The sequence below is a fragment of the Erpetoichthys calabaricus genome, chromosome 12 (genome assembly GCF_900747795.2).
Source record: "Erpetoichthys calabaricus chromosome 12, fErpCal1.3, whole genome shotgun sequence".
Taxonomy (NCBI): Eukaryota; Metazoa; Chordata; class Cladistia; order Polypteriformes; family Polypteridae; genus Erpetoichthys; species Erpetoichthys calabaricus.
This window is the reverse complement of record NC_041405.2, coordinates 92,549,406-92,568,892: the sequence shown is the minus strand read 5'-3', so window position 1 is coordinate 92,568,892 and position 19,487 is coordinate 92,549,406. Positions and strand designations below refer to the sequence as shown.

The 19,487-nt window shown below is 37.5% G+C and overlaps 1 protein-coding gene across 1 annotated transcript in view; it reads left to right on the top strand.

The window, feature by feature from the left end:
- srpx2 (sushi-repeat containing protein X-linked 2) overlaps positions 1-18,797 on the top strand; it is a 49,927-nt gene extending 31,130 nt beyond the window's left edge. Inside the window, exons 4-11 of the mRNA XM_028815893.2 lie at positions 284-475; positions 4,429-4,605; positions 7,492-7,618; positions 8,955-9,076; positions 11,357-11,536; positions 13,045-13,178; positions 15,512-15,633; positions 16,265-18,797. Coding sequence (XP_028671726.2) covers positions 284-475; positions 4,429-4,605; positions 7,492-7,618; positions 8,955-9,076; positions 11,357-11,536; positions 13,045-13,178; positions 15,512-15,633; positions 16,265-16,442 — 1,232 coding nt within the window. The 3' untranslated portion in view covers positions 16,443-18,797. The remainder of the gene's footprint in view (positions 1-283; positions 476-4,428; positions 4,606-7,491; positions 7,619-8,954; positions 9,077-11,356; positions 11,537-13,044; positions 13,179-15,511; positions 15,634-16,264) is intronic.
- The last annotated feature ends 690 nt before the right edge of the window (positions 18,798-19,487 follow it).

Here is a 19,487-nt window from a genome sequence, read left to right as displayed (position 1 = left end):
TGAGTAATCTTGTGTTTAGTGTCATAGCTTAAAGATGTGAAGATTAAGTTAATGGGTGACTTTATACTGGCCTTGTATATATTGAGTGTGTGTATAAGTGTGACCTGTAATGGACTGGTACCCCTGTCCAGATTGAGTCGCTGCTTTGCACTTTTAATAGGCACCATCTGTCTGCAACACTGGACTTGATAGGTGAGTTAGAGAATGAACTAACTTTGTGTAAATGTGATTTATTTCGGTTGGCAGATAATTTAATAATTTATTACTGCTCTTTCTCTTTTAGATCCTAATTGGTGCTACACATTGTCTGTTTCTAATGGAGAATCCTCCTGTTACTCTCCCAGGGGAGGCTCATATAGAAGTACTCTGGGTACTCGCTGTGAACTCTCCTGTGACCATGGTTACCGCCTCATTGGTCGAAGGTTTGTGCAGTGCCTGCCCAATCGCCGCTGGTCAGGGAGTGGCTACTGTCACCGTAAGTGCTCTTCAGCTTTGCACATATGAACACAGACTGTTATATTACACCTTGAGTACACTGTAATCTACAAATATTCTGTTATGTACTGAATGGTGGGGAGATCTTCATATTTTTCTTAAATATATTTGCTTTTTATGGCCATAAATGGAAATGTGTTCCTTTTGTGCACCATTGTACAGTGTAACGTAAATAGTCAAAAAGCAGCCCTTGGTAGGAGTATGGTAAGAGCCTACAGAGTTAAGTAAAATGGAATCTACCGTATGTTTCTGGTAACTTGATTAGAGAATTCCTACATCCTTATACATATTTAATCCAATTTTTAAATGTTTTAATGTCTTATGATATGATTATTATTAGAGTGAGTATCTCCATGTGTCTTATATGGGTTCATTCATTAATCTGGAATTAATATTCGTCTTCCCTTTTTTTTTTTTTTTTTTTTGCTGTTTAAAATGCAGTTTGGTTGGCTTCAAAAGACAGGTTGGTAAGGAAAAATTAAAATGGAAGTATGTTACATAGGTGATGGAACTGCTGCTACCTCTTAAGAAAAGTCAGAGACTACCAAGGTCCCTCTACACGTTAAAATGCTTCCAAGGAGGCACACATGGCTTTAATAGTCTTTAAATATATGCTCATCTTATACCTAGAGTGACTTTTAATAGTTAAAAGGCTAATTAGCAGTTTTGGTGCTGAGTATGTTTCATCTAACATACACTGTTAAAATTGTCTGCGGCATGTGATATTTTTCTGTCAAGTTAACTCTCATATTATCAGGATATGCTCAGGATATGTCAGGACTGTTATTTAAAGCCAATTTGGAATGCTTAGAATATTTTGCAGCAGTTTCACAAATGTCATTAACAGTCTATGATGGTGAAGTGGAAGCTGAACGTAAGAACAAAACTCTTAATTTACCAGTCAGCCTACATCCCACCTCTGGTAATGAGCTCTAGGTAGTGACAGAAAGAATGAGATCGCAAATGCAAGCAGCCACAGTGAAATTCCTGCTTGGGTTTGCTTGTTTCATTCTCCGTGACAGAACAAGGAGTTCTCAAATATACAGTAGGAGAAGCTTTGTGTAGACATACTATTTTTCTGGATCAAGATGAGCCAACTGAGATGCCTTATACATTTAAGAAGCCCATTGGGTGCCTTCCAAGGCAGATATACAAGGCATAAACCACTGGAAGAAAAACAAGGGGAAGACCAACAACACAACAGAGGCATTATATCTCTCAATTATCCTGGTAACTTTTGAGTACCGTACATACTCGTGGATAAGTTTTCCCACAAATAAGTCGGAACTTGATTTTACCATATAATTTCTGGTATTTTATAATATCGTCGTATAAGTCGAATGTGGAAAACTCACGCTGTTGGTCCAAGAGATTATGACATGCTAACACCCACCTGAGAGAGTAACCACGGAGCACACTGCCTTTTTTTTCTATGTGAGTGCGGCAATGCGCTGTATAAGCATGTACTCCTAATCTCTCTCTCTCTCTCTCTCTCTCTCTATTGTGCCTACGTAACCACACGGTAATACCCAAACTATTCCAAAGCAACGTTACCACTAATTTGTATTTTTTGTATCTTACACCCTCATACACCTTTATCGTAAGAGCATCCCTTATCTACGATGGAGCGTTCGGTCAAAAGAAAATATGAAGCTGGTTTTAAGTTAAACGTCGTTGAAGTAGCGAAAGAAATTGGTAACTGTGCTGCTGCAACAAAATTCGATGCGTCTGAGAAACTGATGCGAGATTGGTGGAGGTAATTAGATGTAAAAAAAAAATTGAGTCGCATTTTTGAATGGGCATATAAGTCGGGGTCTGATTTTATGATCAATTTTTCGGGTTTCAAATCCTGACTTATATATGAGTATATATACGGTATTCCAAGGATGAACTGAAGGAAGTTGCATTATTTTTTCATTTTTAAATTCTTTTTAATTAATTTTTATTTATTTAAAGTGATTTTTGACCCATCTCTACTGACACCATTTTCATTGATGTTGATAGTTTTCGAAACATGTTAACTTAATTTAAAACATACAGTATGTAGATCTTGACACATGTCCATAATTGATAAATTATACTTCATATGAGAAGTATATGAAGAGAGACATCTGCTGGATACTAAAATAATAATTAGTAGGTAGTTCACTCTTTGGAGGGTAGGGGTTTAAAAACCTTAAGGTGGTACTTTCAGATCCCACCACTAACATCCAAGGAGCCAGTTCTTGACTTTGGATACAGTATATTGTGTAGTTCAACAAATTGTGTTATCCAGACATATGAAGAATTTGGATTCGATATGCATCATACCAACAATTATTAAATAGAAAAATTCATTTAATAGTTATTAAACAGCTCAAATACTTAGACATGAGTCGAATCATTCATGGTTGTCCCGTCTTAAGGACATGACTACTGTAGGATTTGATTCTGAGGAATTTAGATGCTGAGGTTCCATTCTTGAAGTGATGGCTGCTTCTCAGCTTTAAGACTGGCTTACCATTTGGCAAACAGAATCTCATCCCTCAGATTCACAAAGAGAAGAGTTTGCTGGATTCGACTGTCCAAGGAAGAGTGGCTCATAACTTTTTAGGTTTCAGAGGCAAGGTTACAGAAGGTCATGTTACATATTTCTCCCTCCCTGAGAGAATCCCAGAGAGGGTGCCAGGAGATAATCCCCATGGAGTTCGGTGATTGTCCAGTGATTATCCCAGAGAGCTTCTTCAGGATGGTGCAGAGAGTTTTAAAAGAATGTATAACTTCTCCTGATTGAATTAAAGTCACTTCCAGTTACAAAATTAGTGTCTTCTAAAAGGCAAGTTCTTCTGTTCTTCTAAGTTATCGTCCCTTGAATTGCAGGTCTTTGTCCTTGTTGAGTCCATTTCCCTTCTTCTGGCTTAAGAGGTCTGCAGAGGGACCTCTGGAGAGGAGATATCAGTACAACTCTCATTTACATCTTTATTAGATGAAGTCCAGGCAGATCCTGGTATAAGCTGGAGTTCAGTCACTTAGCTTGGAATGCAAGTGTGGGAAGACACAACTGGATGCTTGAATGCCTGTTAAATCTGCTTTCTTAATAGGCCTGGTGTGCCACTATATCCTGGCAGAATGGACAATGTTTACTTTGTTCAACACTACTGTAGCAACTGGAGTACAAAACTGCATAAAGAGATTGTAAGGACATGGTATAGGAGAAGTAATGCTGAGCATAGATCCACAAATGGAAAAGTGCCATCATTACTGGATACTATACGAGATGAGACATAAAAATAACCGGATTGGTTAAAAAAAAAAAAATTCTAAACATTGTCACCTTCTATATACTTCCCCTCCCGATCTCTACACCGCTCCATACATATCTTGCATTGATTGAAACAGTGCTGGAAGACTTGCTTGAGGCTCTTCAATAGGCTTGCCGTTTTTATCTGCACTTCATCCAGTGAAGAAAAATGTGTTCCCTTCAGGTCATTTTTGATTTTCGGGAACAAGTAAAAATCACAGGGAGCTAAATCGGGCGAATAGGGAGGATGATTAAATGATTTTTGTCAGTCAAAAACTGCTTTACAGAAAAAGTGAAAATTCACGAGAAATTTTTTTTCACCAGACATTATCGCGGTAACTCGTGTACGGATTGTTATGCAAATACTGACTGGGCTGTTCACAGGATATACCTAGCCGGTCGACGGTTTGAGAAGGTGTGTAGGAGAAGATGTAGTTCTATGATTCATGTCCGGCCTACTGCCAGATGGTTTTCCAGGAAAGCCCCAAGCCCAGTCTAGCATCGTATATTGCAAGTATCATAAAAATACCAATGTACCTCATATCTTTAGCTGTAGGGATTTTTTTCCTTGATTTTTCTATCCTGTGTTCTGTGCACTACTTCAAAAATAATAGAGATACAAGTCATTCTGCACATTTGTTTTCTCTCACCAGAAATCCGATGTCCTGTTTTGCCGGCTGTTGCGCATGGCTTATACAAATGCACTTTAAGTGTTGCTGTGGATTCTCGCTGCGATTACACCTGTGCACCTGGATATCAACTGGAGGGCGATCGCTCTAGAACCTGCCTGGAGGAGGCTCGTTGGAGTGGCACTGAGCCGATCTGTGTAGGTAAATTAGCCCACAGGGTTCATTCTTTCTACAAAGATTTCACTTATTGTTCATAGACTGCTGCCACTTAGTATTTTTAATTAATTTTTGGCATGAAAGGTTTTAATAATGAACAGAAAAGGCTGCACTACAGGAGTTTAATTACACTCGCACCATTTCACAAGATCTTATTCTTTCACAATAACAATGCTGTGGCTTTCAGATTTATTCCAATATTAATATTATCTTGAATATATGGCTGATCAATTTGCATTCTATATTGGAAAGTTGTTGTTCCCAACTTCAACAAAAATTTTGTATGGGTTTTTTCAGTTTTGTTTAGTTTAAAGCACCAGTCAAAAAATTTATAGCTCAGGTGTACTTTGCAAGAGGTTTCGATGAACATTGCATTGTGGAATTTAGAGTAAATCTTGCCTCTTGACATCATAATTGAATATATTATACTCCTAGTTTTAACATATCCACTTCATTCCAATTTCATTATGTCAGTGATACTGTTTCCTAATCTTTAAACATAAAAAAAGTTATAGCTTAACTTAGGTGCACCCAAGCATCTGTCTTCTGGGCAATTTTGTGTTTCTGTAATGGAAATTTAAGCTTGAACAAGATGAGGGCTAACAGGAAGAGAGATGGGCTTGAATCCACCACAACACTGAGCAAACTGCCTGACCTCTGAAGATGTAAACAAACATACAGTAGGTCATACTGTTGTGAGGGATGGCCGGCCAAATATTCCGGTCTACACCTCCAGGCCGCCAGATGGAGCCCTCCCAGCAGCATGGAAGGTCCCCAAATTCCAGCAGGGCATTATGGACATTGTAGTTTTTATAAACAACCCTGCTGGATACCGTGAGGATCACCAGGAGCCGCTGTAGGGAGGCTTACAGAGTGCTACGTGCCCTATAACCCGGAAGTGTGTCATGATCACATGATCGGAAGGCACGACGTGCTTCCGGGTTGAAGAAAAGGACTTTTGATCTGACCCGGAAGTGATGAGGATTTATGGATTGTTGGACTGGAACCACTTCCGGGTCAGGGACTATAAAGGATTCTGGGAAACCCCAGATGTGTGAGCTGAGCTGGGTGGAAGGGTGGTAACGCGTCTGGGAGAGGAGGTTTGGTTAATGTATTGATTAGTGATTTGTATGAGTAGTGTGGAGTGGAGGGTGCTTTGTGCACATTATTATTATAAAAATAAAAAGTCTTGGACTTTTACCCGGTGTTTGGAGTGGTACCTGAGGGTTCAAGGGAGCACTAGCGCCCCCTAATGCGACACTGTACATATTAAGTGCCCTCGGATGGTACATTACACTACAGGGAAGGTATTCATAATAGAAAAAAACTCCTTATATTTGGTTGTTGCAATGAGCAATGCTGCCTCACAGATCCTGAGTTCAAATCCTGGGCCCACTTACCATTTATATGGAGTTACCATGTTCTGCCCATGTCTGGATTCTTCCAAAAGTTTTACTAACAAGTTAGAAAATGATTGGCTGGATAAACCTGTAGAAGTGTGAATAGGTATATGAGAAAAAAAACCTATACATGCCTGGATTTTATTGAATTTTAATGACACCTTTGGCACATTTATACTAAACTGTGTTCAATATCAAAATTTTCAAGCAACTTCTTTAAGAATACTTCAGAGAAATTGAATTTGAATATTAAAACTATGTATCTTGCAAAGTAAGAGTGATGTCACCATTAAACAGTTTCAAATGAAATGTTATCTTTATTTTCATAATGGGGACACCTATTTTTGCCACTCTGACACAGAACAGAAGGGCCAAAAGTTTATGGACCAATATACACTGTAGGAGGGGCTGGCATACTTGCCTGGTCAGGACGCCTCCCAAATTGGAGGACCAGAAGCACTCGAATAAAAGCAGCCAGCTGCCACTACTCTGAGTGCCTGAGTCGGGAGGAGGTGGGTGAAGCTTGCCACGAGGAGTGGAGAAGGAGACTGCAAGATTCTAGAGGAAAGGCACAGTGTTTATGGTGCTGCTTGTGACTGTCAGTATCGGTCCTTGGAGATTGCTCTGGGTCTATAAAACATTTCTCCCAATAAAAAGTCTTTTATTGGATGGAACCTATATCTCTGCCTGTCACGGGTTGGGGCAGCAGGGGAGCCCCCACGTCTCCACAATACAAAATGTTTTCTGTTATTCTCAAACATAAGGTAAGATAAGCTAAGAGTTTAAACAAAATTGTAATACCAAACTAAAAGAAACAAGAATATGTATCACAAGACAAGGGAAGAGCAGCAGGGTCAGACTGACTAGCAAGATAGCACATGCTGATAAGATGGGTTGGCTGCTTGCCCACCATTGCTTAAAAAGACAACAAATGTGCTCCTAACTTCACATGCTCCCTATTTTATTATGGTCTTCACTAAACTTTTTCTCCTAAGTGTGGATTTACCGTCTATTGAACAGCCATTTGTATTCTTTTCTTCCAGTGTCATTTTTAAGGCTAGGTTATGCACATATTTAAGTATTTGAAAGGCTGCAGCAATTTTCTTAATTTGAAATAATTTTTTACTGTCATTTAATTACATCTTATTCCCATCATTATGAATTTTACTTGTAATATTTCAGACATTTTCTTATTAGCACCTTTATTAATATTTTATTGTAAAAACTACTTTGAGGTACACACAGTTGTAAATACGACCATATTATCTGCTTTTTTGGACAATTTTAGGCCTGGTTTAACCTTACAAGCCTTTGCTTGAGCAGGTTGTCACAAAATATATTTATGTATGTATTTCATCAGGCAGAATAAGCATGAAAAATCACAAGACAATGAAAGCTTCTTTCTGTGTTAATTTCATCTTACAGTGACATTTTTGTACAAAAAATGTAATGTGTGTTCTATTCATTTCAGATAATGACCCTCCAAAGATCAGGTGCCCACCATCTCGGGTGAAGCTGGCTGAGCCAGGAAGTCTAACAGCCAAAGTTTTCTGGGAAGCTCCACTTGTCAAAGATACAGCAGAAGCTGGCGTAACAGAGTAATTTGTTTAAATTACATGTGTTATATGCACATGTAAATGTATGTGTGTGTATGTGTTTTTGGCAGCACTTGCGCATTATTTTATACATTGTCCGTACTTCTTTTCAGGCTCATTTTAAACTGTGGTTCTATACTGTAAAAGGACAAAGGATATTTGGGTGTGCTTTAAAGGAACGGATTAGCTCTCTGTTTAATAAACAACCATTACTTTATTATCACATATTTTTTATGAATACCATTTCAAGGCACTTTGCTGACCAGAGAAACAGTACAACTTTTTACACATTTTTTATTTGTTACAGTTAGAGAATGGTCAGGTTAACTGGTTAGTTTAGGATCCCAGAAGGACTAAGAGATGGTATAAAATGAACCAGCAGCCTTCTGTTTTAGGGGTCTCCTCTTTTATCACTATGTCAATGTTAAACAAATAATCGTCTGTTTTTGTTTTACAATTATTTATTTATTACTTCTGAAATGATTTCAGTGATATTGTGGCTATTATGTTAAAGGTTTTCTTATGTGCTGCCATTTTATGTGTGATGCTGAGTGGTTGCCAGGCACCTAAAGCAGGTTCCACATAACCTACAACATCATGGCAGCCATGTTATGAAAAATGGTTGCATAGTTAAAGTGTTTAAACTTTGTTTGAAACAATAAAGGAAAGACCTGGCAATAAAACTTAGCCTTTTATTAATCATCTAGTGTTGAAATTCTGTGTATTGAATTGTTTAGTTTTTTCTTAGAAATCATGTCAATTCTATTGAACTTGAAGAATGTGTGTTGACTTCTTGGGTTTTGACATAAGCAATACATAACTTCCCCTCCAGCAATGTCCCAGAAAACCTTTATCACACTGGACTTTTGTGGAAAGATCCAGAGAAGCACAATGCAATGCATCTTGCTTTCTTCCATAAGATATTTATGGGTGAAGTCCAAGGTACTGAGAACTATGAAAATTAAATGTACAGTTGTTTAAAAAAGGAACTGCATGATTTTGAGGCTCTAGAGAGAGAGAGACTGGGAACTTAAGGCTTAAATCAGCTCGCTGCAACAGTGTCACATTATTTTACATTGCTAAACACTTTGAAATATTATTCACTAGGAAAAGGCAAATAAACGTATCAAAGGGGCAATTACACGTGTGCTTCAATCATATCAGGCCTATTTTGACCTTAACAATGTTCCATCAGTAATTAATGTCTAGAGAGTGGTGGTTTAATACTGAGTTAGTATGTTGTTGTAGCTCCATGTACCAGGCTATACAGTAGCTAGTTCTCATCTGCCATTCTTCTTTTACTTCTGGTACTCTTAATTTTTTCTGTTTTCCCTTGTAGTCTTATGCTAAAGGGTCCTGAATCAGGCTCAGAATTCCCAGAAGGAGAGCATGTGATCCGCTACAAGGTCTATGATCAGGCAAGAAACAAGGCTGCTTGTAAATTCATTGTACGAGTGGAAGGTAATGATTTGAATCACCGCACATCTAATACTTTACAGATTTGAAGAGTTCCATACAGATCTAAATTATTTTAATTCAATGTAAAAAAAAACACCAATTCAAGGTGCTAAATTCTTATAAAAAAACTTTATCCTCTTAAATAATTTTTCCTTTTAATTTCTGTCCTCCCCATGTTGGTAATGCCCCCAAAAGTCCAAAGACTTGATCTAAGAGTTCAGGAGAATTGTGAATTTTTCTGATCTCACAGGTTGAAGACATTTACAGGGAATTTTTAAATATTTTTTTTTAGAACAAATGTATGCTTTTTTGGGCTGACACAAACAGAATAGAGGCTCATAATGTGTCTTGATTTAGTTGGTTTTATGTTTTTATCAGGACCCTTTATAAGGTTCTGTTACTTTCAGTCTGGTGGTATGTGAAGAATTACTGGATAGCATAAGAAGATGAAAAAAAAAGAAGCTTAGAGTGGCAAGAATGACTGTTGGCAGATAGATAGAGATTTGTGGGGGTTTGATAAAGACCCACTGCTCAAGACCAAGTGAGAAAAGTTGACTCAGATGCCGTTACATACAAGTGTTGCTGGCACCTATTAATTTAACGAAGACAGAGAATCGCGCAATGCTTTCAGGCAAAAAATTAAGCCTCTGTTATACCAGTAAAAAAAAAAAAATCAGAAACAAAAATACACAATACAACAATCATCTGTCTATTTGTGTGAGATTTTTAAGTGGCAAGAGTATTTGCCTTTTATTATAGTTCCATACACAGCAGCGATAAAACAAGGGAATCTTTATCCTCAGTTTGTTAAAAACATGGCTACAGTTGTCAGTCCAACCTTCCATTTTCTGACTGGCGTATCCAGTTGAGGGTTGCTGAAAGTTAATGCCTATCGTGGCTTCAAGTGGGCATAAAACAGGATTACGCTGTGTTCCAGCTTCACAAAAATCCAACTATACATCATTCAAAAATAAAATGTATTTAATAAGTGTTTCAGAATTTCCACAAATGGCCAGACTTTAATCATTAAAGTTTTAAAGCACAAAGTTAAACTCTCTAATCATACGCCATACAATGTGTTGATGGAAGCTTAAAATCTCCGAGCCATGCAATCAGAGGTGCTCCTGAAACTGCTCACGTAATTCTTGAAACAAATCAGCCAACACTAAATTTGGGATTCTTTAAACCAAAGTAATTTGTCCCCAGTTATTACTAATTTCTGCACTTACAATCAGCCCAATTCTGCATTATGCACAGATGTAAGCAACAGCAAAGTCTGATCACTTAAGTGAGACAGCTTGAAAACAATAAAACTAAGGTTGTTTTATGAGAATTCTTAATAATCTTATATCACCAAGTTTGGTTTCAGAAAGGTAGTGTTAAAGTTGGGGCAAATCTGAAAATGAGGAAAAAGGTTTTGAAAACTAAAACACTGGATGTGACATTTGAATTAAACTGACTTGTCAATTAAAGGTTACTTTTCATAAGTGTAATTAACCAGCTAATGTCTTCTCCACTCACTGATGCAGTTTTAATACAGTAAATGTCATAAGCCTGGCAAACCTGATTTGAAAAGAATGTTTCTAAAAAAAGTAACTTTAAAGAGTCTGAGTGAATGAAACTATTTTGAATTATTTTGATATCTAGTAACTGGCAATGACATTATAATGCTTGTTTTTGTTTCATATTGGTTTTAAGCAGTATCTTTTTCAGTTAAAGGATACAAAACACAAAGGGAATACATTTTGTATGTGCACATAAGATAAAGCAGGTACTCCATGATGATTATATCATTCTTTAAAAACCCCACACAGAAAACTTCAAAAGACAGTTTCATCACCCAAAGAATCAACTATACAGTTATTTGTGGCTTTTCCTAGCAACGTGCTCAGTTAAAGAAAGGCTCGTTATCTCAAGGATGTATATTTAGGGCTGAACAGCTACAGTTTTTTACACCTAGCAAACTTTAATTTACAAATACAGCATAGCTGCAGGGAGTTACAAGGGTGATTTTTGTATCCATTAAAAGAAAAGTGACTAGAAGCGGTTCTGACTGGCGCGAATCAGAATACATCACTTCTGTTCTCATCTCTCTTGATTCCCCTGTGCAGTTGATTTGCAAAGGCAATTCTGCCACATTCACGTGAAGCCCATTTTTCCATTAACCGGGATACTTAAGTGAGCTCATCCTCCTTTCTGGGGCTTCTTGTATTGTGTTTGTGATGTTTTAAGGGTAATATTCACAATAATTTCTTTATTATGATATGGTTTATTTTGTTTAAGTTCGAAGATGCCCTGTGCTGAAAGCACCACTCCATGGCTACCTCACATGCTCCTCGGGAGGAAATAATTTTGGTGCAGATTGTGAATACTCCTGTGAAGGTGGCTATGAATTGAGAGGAATTCGTTCAAGAGTGTGCCAGCTCAACAAGAACTGGGCAGGAGCGGCTCCAGAGTGTGTCAGTGAGTATATAGAAATATGAGATGGAGTTTTTAATTGGCAAAGAGTTAAAACAATTTTTCAAAGCAGTGTATCTTATTTAACCATATTTGCAGCTTTGATAAAGACCATAAAGTCTTTCAGTATATCGACTTACTGGTTTAATTACACACCTTTCCAATAGGAATTTATTTGTTTATCAGTTCAAGCAACATGCATTTCTGGCCAAAGAACACCTTGAAAATTGTAGACGTCCTCTGCCACCAAGCTTTTATACAGGGCCTAATTTATATTCTGGAAATGATAGATAAATACATAAGACAGATAGATACATAATGGCCATATATTGAATGATATGTAAAGCAAATGTTTCATTTGTCAGTTTTGTGGCTTTTTACTGCGCTAACAAATGAATCTCTACGTAGCAACTCATATGCTTTTTCATGCTGGTATTGATTTCCTTTTGATTTACAATTATATAATGATTTAAACATGTAGTTTTTCACTTTCTTATATAAAAATAGTATTAATGTGATGACAGAAATATTACTGTTAGTATTAATGTGTGTGTCTTGATGTTTTTGTTCCATATGCCACCGTCGTACTCTTTTTTTTTTTTTTTTTTTGAGTCTCATATGAACAATAATGTTGCCAACTACTAAATATATAGAAAAATTACAGCACCTTAATTTTCCTATTTTTTGATTGTGTGGCATGTGATTATATTTGGGCGGGAGGGTGGAACAATTGTTATCACTTCCACGCTATGGCTCCAGAGTCTTTGATTCTAATTCTGTGTTGGACATTTTCTGTGTGGCGTTTTCACAGTTCTGTCAGGCCTGTGTTGGTACTCGGATTTTCAATAAATTGCCCGATTATGAGTGGGTGTGGGAGATGTCATCAGTGACCCCTATGATGGAATGACACCACGTTCAATGTTGGTTCCTGCCTTTTGTCCAGTGTTGCAGAGAGATGAGCGCTGGCCCCCTGTGACCCTGAACTGGATAGATGGTTTAGAAGATAGATAGATAGATGGATGGATACGGTTCTTACCAAAAAATTGCACTAATTTCTTGAATACCAAGTTGTTTTAACTGTTGTTTTATTGAAAGCTCTCAGTTCATTTCTAGGAGCATGAGTAAGATGCAACTTATTGCAGTCAATATGGAAACTTTTTGTTTCACTCATGGGCACTGGCATGTGACGTGGTTAAGGTAGGGTGGTTGAAATGACCAATATATTTTAGCAGATGATGGAAAGACTAATTTTAAAGCATACCCAAAAACATTTTTGTAAAATATGAAAAAATAAATGATGCATTTTACATTCCAGACATAAATAAAAAACAGAAAAAAAACATGATTCTCAGTAGCCGGTTTTCAGTTGTGCCTGTCGTAGTATAAAATAATGAGCAAAAAGGAGAAGGGCACAGTTGTAACTGGTGGAAATTTAACACTATTGTTTTACATCAAAGCACAAAAAACAAGCTTTATATTTATTTCTATTTCTTGTCATTTTTAAAATTTTGCAGTGATTGAGATTAACACTAATGTAAACAGTGCTGCTGCCCTCCTCGATCAGTTTTATGAGAGAAGGATCCTGCTTATCATCTCTACGCCAGATATTGCCAATCAGTATTACAAACTTCAGAACATCATGCTTCAGGTTAGTGAGACTTTTAAACTACAGCCTCACAGACTGAATGTGACTTTGTGAAATAGAAAATGTGCTGTCAGAATGCAATGTGCATTGGTATTCCTCCTGAGGAGATAACCCAACAGATATTTAATAGTGGAAACACTGCGTAAACTCTGAAATCACCAGAATGAATATTGCACAAAAATATTGATACCCTGAAATTTAACCAAATGAGAAAACTAACTTTTCCACTTGAACATTAGAATTAGAATTTTGTTGAGGCCTCGTCTAGTGCTTGGTTGGTGGTTGCAGTTCTTTAGGAAGGGGATGTTTTGAACCCTACTTTGGTGAAGTGATTCTGAAACTGATTTTCTATTCTAAAATAAACAGCTGGTTTTGTGGGACTTAATAGGCAATACAGGCCATAGATCATATACTTAACTAATTAGTGTGGTTTACTCTTTTAAATGACAATACTTCGATTTTCAGCTGCAGCAATTGTTGATGACATGTAACAACTGTTGCACTGTGCAAACAGCACATCTAAATTGCACTGAGCTAATATTTCAGCGTCCTTTTGGTCCTCTTGCCATTCTTGTACTGTCAACAATAGATTTCGTTTGTTTCATCTAAGGCATTTGGGTGGTGTTTTTCTGATTCAAATATTCTTAAATACCTGAGGTCCACAAGATCTGTTACACTGATGAATTAATCAGAAGGAATCAGTAAAATCACTAAGTACAGGAGTAAGCTGAAGAGGAGAATATTAAAGAGTCTGACTATTGCATAGGTCTGCGTAATTTGCCATCTTATCATGGTACTTTTCATAATCTCACTTCTTTTTTAATAGAATGTATTAATAATACAGTATATTTCTCATACATATTTGAAATCCGTTGCCAAGCAGTTTCCTTCAGGGTGGTATCTTAGTGCCATTTAAATTTCAAATTGATGTTGTTTTGGAATCCCTAGAGGAATAGAAAATGAAAATCTCTTGGCTGGTCATGACTAAACTTTCTCTCATGCTCTAAAATTAGTATTTATATGCAGTCAGTTTAAGTCTTATTTTTTGATGAAAGCACAGGCACAGTGTTGCTTGATACTTCAGTGGTCAGCTCTGCTGCTTCACAAACTCAGGTTTGATGTCTGGCCTAGTCCCCGTTTGTGGGGAGTTGAGGTATTCTATTCTCCTTGGTCTTGTAAAATAAGGATACCCTGGTCTCCTCCCAGATCTCAAGAATGAGCAGGTTCGTCTAAATGGTGGCTCTAAATTAACCTGCTATGACCAAATGTTGTTTTGTGTGCATTATGCTAGACTAAGGTCCAGTACATGAATATGACAAAGGATTAATACATTTAAAGCAAAGTATATAAATGAACCAGAAAGCCTTTTGACTTTTAAAAGTGTCTGAGTAAGATACTAGGACAGTGAAGCTAACCAAACCAGCACTGCAAAACTAAGCAGTGTTTTTGATAGTAAAATTTCTTTTATATGTACAGTGGAACCTCGGGTCATAAACGTCTCTGAACACATAATGTACAAATCGGGTTACGACCAAAAAGTTTGCCAAACTTTTGCATCTGTTCATGACCACACACTCTGGTGACGAACAAGCCAGTTTCCCTTCCGGTTCAAATGCGCCGGTGATTTACGCACATGTTCAGTCTCTTCCTGTACATGTACTGTAATTGTTCTCGGTCAGACGTGCATCGCACAGAGGGACTTTACCTCAAAACTGTAATCTCCTCTCCACCCAGTTCCTCCTCACTTCCTTCATGCCAGAACTCGACTCATGCAAGGTTAGTTTTTGTATAAATTACGGATTTTTCTAATGTTCATTTTTTTTCCCCTGTGCTTAAAACTCATTAACAAAAAGTGTTTACAGCGATCGGTTCGTAAGGCTATTAGCGTGAACTCCTGCAATGTTAGTTTTCTCTGTTCAAGGTTTTCTCAGAGTTATTCAATGTTTTTACATTTAGTTTACTTTTACACTGTGCATTCTATGGTATAGTTAACTATTTTTGTGTTTGAAAATCTTTAAAAAAATATATATATTTACATTCAGCTTGTACGGTCCGGAATGGATTAATTGTATTTACATACAATCCTATGGGGGGGAAATTGCTTCAGGTACGACCAAATCGGGTTGTAACCAGAGTTTTGGAACGAATTATGGTTGTGACCCGAGGTTGTACTGTATTGTTCTTTGCTGCCTTGTTTCATAGCATTGTAACAAAAAAGCAGGCCTGAAAACAATGGTGTATGATAGAGATACAGAGTGTTAATTCCGAAACCTCTAAGTTGAGTTCACCTGACAAAGTTGCCACAGCCAATTTCCTTTTTTTCTTCTTTGTTCCAGCGAGCCACATGCGGGCTGGACTTGAGGCAGGTGACGGTCATTGAGCTGCTGGGTCAGGACCAAAGAGAGGTGGGTCGAATTAAAGAAAAAAACCTGTCCTCAGAAGTCATTGAACAGCTCAGGTATGTCATTCCACTGGCTTCACTCAGCAATCGTTTTGGCCCAGATGTGCAAAATTTTGTGTTAAATTAGTTCATGCTTATTTCTGTTGTGCATGATTATTTTAATTTTCATTTAGAGTTCATTTTAACTGATGAACTGAGAAATTAGATATTACCAGTAATTAAAATGATGATAATTCTATAATATGATTGCAAGTAATTCAGACCACACATGATAGAAATGTTAGGTGAACTATAAGGAGTTTATAGTTTATAATTGTAAGGAATGCCAGAATAAAGAGATATTTTGGCAAAAATGTATGTAAACTGTAAGGGTGCAGTGAGAAGAAAGATCATTAATCCAAAGAGTGCAAAAACATGCAGTGCCTCAGGGGACATAACTGTTCCTGTTACAACTGCTGCATACGTATTAGTAGAAATGCTTCACTTTAAAGTCTGCACGCATTTGATATTTTTTAAGATGTAAAATGTAAAAAAATCTAAAAAAAAAAATGGCCTACTGTCTCTTAAGAAATGAATGCATGGTCTAAAGACATAGAAGGCTAGGGAGACCGAGCTGCTGTTATCCACTCGTTCCACCAAGAAACATCTCTGGTTGACACACACTGACCTTCACTCTATTTCTTTCCAGGCAGGGCTTCCTAATTTCAAGGACGTACTTCTCCATAGTGTTGGTGGACAAGCATGGGGTGGACCGTGAGCGCTATATTGATCCCGTTACTTCAAATGAGCTCTTTTCTTACATTGACACTTACCTGCTGAGTCCCAAAGAGCGGGAGCAACTGGAAGACAGAGACCTTTGCAGTTAATTGGAGAAACTGGGACTCATTCTGGATTACCAAATTCTGAGAACATTTTCATTATTTTCAAATTATATATTTCTATCTGTGATTTCTGAAGAAATTAGTGTCAGGCATCCCCAACAACAGAAAGAGTTGTAGATTATAAAACAAAGCCTGGGCTTTTATTTGAAGTAACTCAATATCAGTACTCAGCAGATGGGTAGGGCCGGGTCCCCACAGTGCTCTGATTTAAAAAGTGCAGGTACAGTCAAAGCCAATGTAAAGCTTTAGATCGCCTAAATTCTTACCACCAGCCATAATGAAGGAATTGTACAAAACACTTTTTTTCTTACATTAAAACTTTTGCAGTCTTACTAAAATCTGTTCTGTCACTACTTCTACATCATTATTAAATAAATGTCTAGTGGCTAACTGCACTTAACAGAACCTTAGCACTTTCATGCTGGATTAACATCTATTTTCCTTTATACATTTACGTTACGAAAATGCCTGTTCGATTACAGGCCAGCAGGAGGCACAGCACTGGACACGTCAGAAATCGACTGTAACTGGAGTGCTAAGGTGCGGGGTGTACTCACTCACGCAGTTCACAGTTGCAAGTCAGCCTACCCTAAATGTCTATTATATGCAAGAGGAATGGGATGTACTTGAAGTAAGCCCACAGGTGAGCAAGGAGAACATGACATCTCCCTAACTGTACTGTGCTCAGGCCCCAATTTGAACCTCTTTTCTGCTGCCCCACTCTTAAAATTAAGTTTTAATTTTAGGTTTACATTATAGACACACAAATGAAGTGATACTCAAAACTAAACAGCTGACTTCTTTGAATTAATATAGTAAAGAAGATGCATCTCCATAGAAGAAAATGCCAGATTATAATTTTTGAAAAAATTTTTTTATTTTTTTTTACATTCTTTCAAAGATTGTTTTCAAATTTGGGATTAAAAAAAACTGTCCCAGATTTGGTGTAACATTTTTGAAACACTGCTCAACAGCAGGTTTCGTGGATCTCGGCCTTTATGATGCACGCTTTGCAATCAATTTAGTATCTGGAGGTGGTTTGACCATTAGACCTTTTCTGAACACTTAGAACAATGACAGCCAGTCGTTTTGTGATTTTTTTTTTGTCGTTCTTTTTTGTTTTATGAAACCAAAAGAGAAGACAGCCTAGAAAAAGCTAAGATGTGGACAGAGAGTGGTGAGACGCATTAAAAATAAACATACTAGAGTATTGTAAAGATTGCAATCTGAAAAATAAATCAGTAAGTCATGAACACAAGAACACCACCAGAACTTACTTAAGAGAATTAAGAAAAACGAATCTAAATAACACCCTTATAGGTGTGTAACAAGGTGTAGATTGACTGAATATGCCAAAAGAGCCAATATAACCAAACAAGAAATCCTGCTTGCTTAAAATACAACATCAGGCACAGGGGATGATCAAAATAAGCTGACACTGAAAAAACAAGAATTTCAATCCCCTAAAAAATATGAACTTTCATTAATGCAAATGTAATGGCAAATAAACATCTCGGCGAAGTACCTATGGTTGCATGCAGCACAGGAAGAAAGGGTAGAGGTTGTTTATTGCAATGTGGTCACTTCATGCAGTAGACAAGACCTAGAACTGTGCTACTCAGCCATTTATAACGCTTCAGCAGGAAGTTTTACTTGCAAGTACTTTCAGTAAAGGAAAATACAAGAAATGGGAGGAGTGCAGATTAGCAGACAATATTCCAAACATCTGTACTCATGAGGGAAATGCAAAAGAGATGTGGATGTCTTCTCCTCAACAACTTCACTTGTAAACAGTCGACTGGACAATCACATGAAGTGGGAAAAAAGATAACACAACATCTAGAGGTTAAAATAAATGTCACATGTAACAGTGAGTGGTACCTTGCTGGCTCCATAGGAAGATGTTGTGTAAAGCCTTACATTTCATTTCATTTTTAATCTTGTCTTTTTTGATATAAAAGTAACCTGCTTTTGTTTCATGCTTACTGGTGACAGACAAAGGAAAGGTGACATAAAAATATGGGAAAGAGATGGTGCGAGCTGGTATAAGCAATATGCAGTATAGGTACGTATACCAGATTAAATTAGGTAATGTAGTTGACACGGTGTTTTCATTCTGTAAGAAACTGATAAGTTTCACAAACATTTCATTGTTGCAGAGGGCTTGTTTGTGAGTTTCTGAGACAGTGTGACCATCGTAGGCCTCTCCAGTGAGCAGGAGATTGTGTTTTTTATTGACCTGATGTGTTTTACATGTAAAAAAACAAAGCATGCAATTTCTTCTAGTGGTATGTTGCTAGGAAGTATAACTTGTGAAATAAAAGATGTTTAACTTGATAATTCTTATTGTCCTTTTGATTTCAGTGCAATTCTTTATTAGCTTTATAGTACATCTGGTTGATAGACGGCTAGAACTTTATTTGTCCCTGGGGGAAATTTACCTTTTGTAGAAGCTCAAGAAACATAAATATTAAACCACGTAACACCATCCCTCAAACATACACAATAATAAAAAAAGAAAAAACTTCTGACTTGGCTCATGCTAAGACATTATACAGTCTTACTGCTGTTGATAGTGTTTCCTGACATATTCCTGTTGAATAATTAGTTGGCTGAAAGTATTCAGTATTAGTGTATCAGAGGGAGGATGTACTGTAGAGCAACGTTCCTCATGGCACTCAGTTTGGTCTTCATTCTCTCCTCTTCTTCAAAGTCTAGGGGGCAGAGAGGAGGAGGAGGAGGTTGGGAGCATTTGCTGATAGCGTGTTGCCAAACCACCTGGATTGGGACCCGAGTGCAGTAGGTGACACCTCAGCAGCGCACTCGGTGTGTCCCATAACTGAGCCTGCTTCTTTAATCAGCTTGTTGATTCGGAGGGCCTCTCTTGAAGTGAGGTTAAAATCCCAGCACACCACACAAAGAAAATCACACTGGCCATCACAGAGTTGTGCAACACGTGAAGTATGTCACAACCCACGCTGAAGGAAGGCAGTCTCCTAAGAAGAAAGCAGTTTGTTCAGCCCTTTCAGT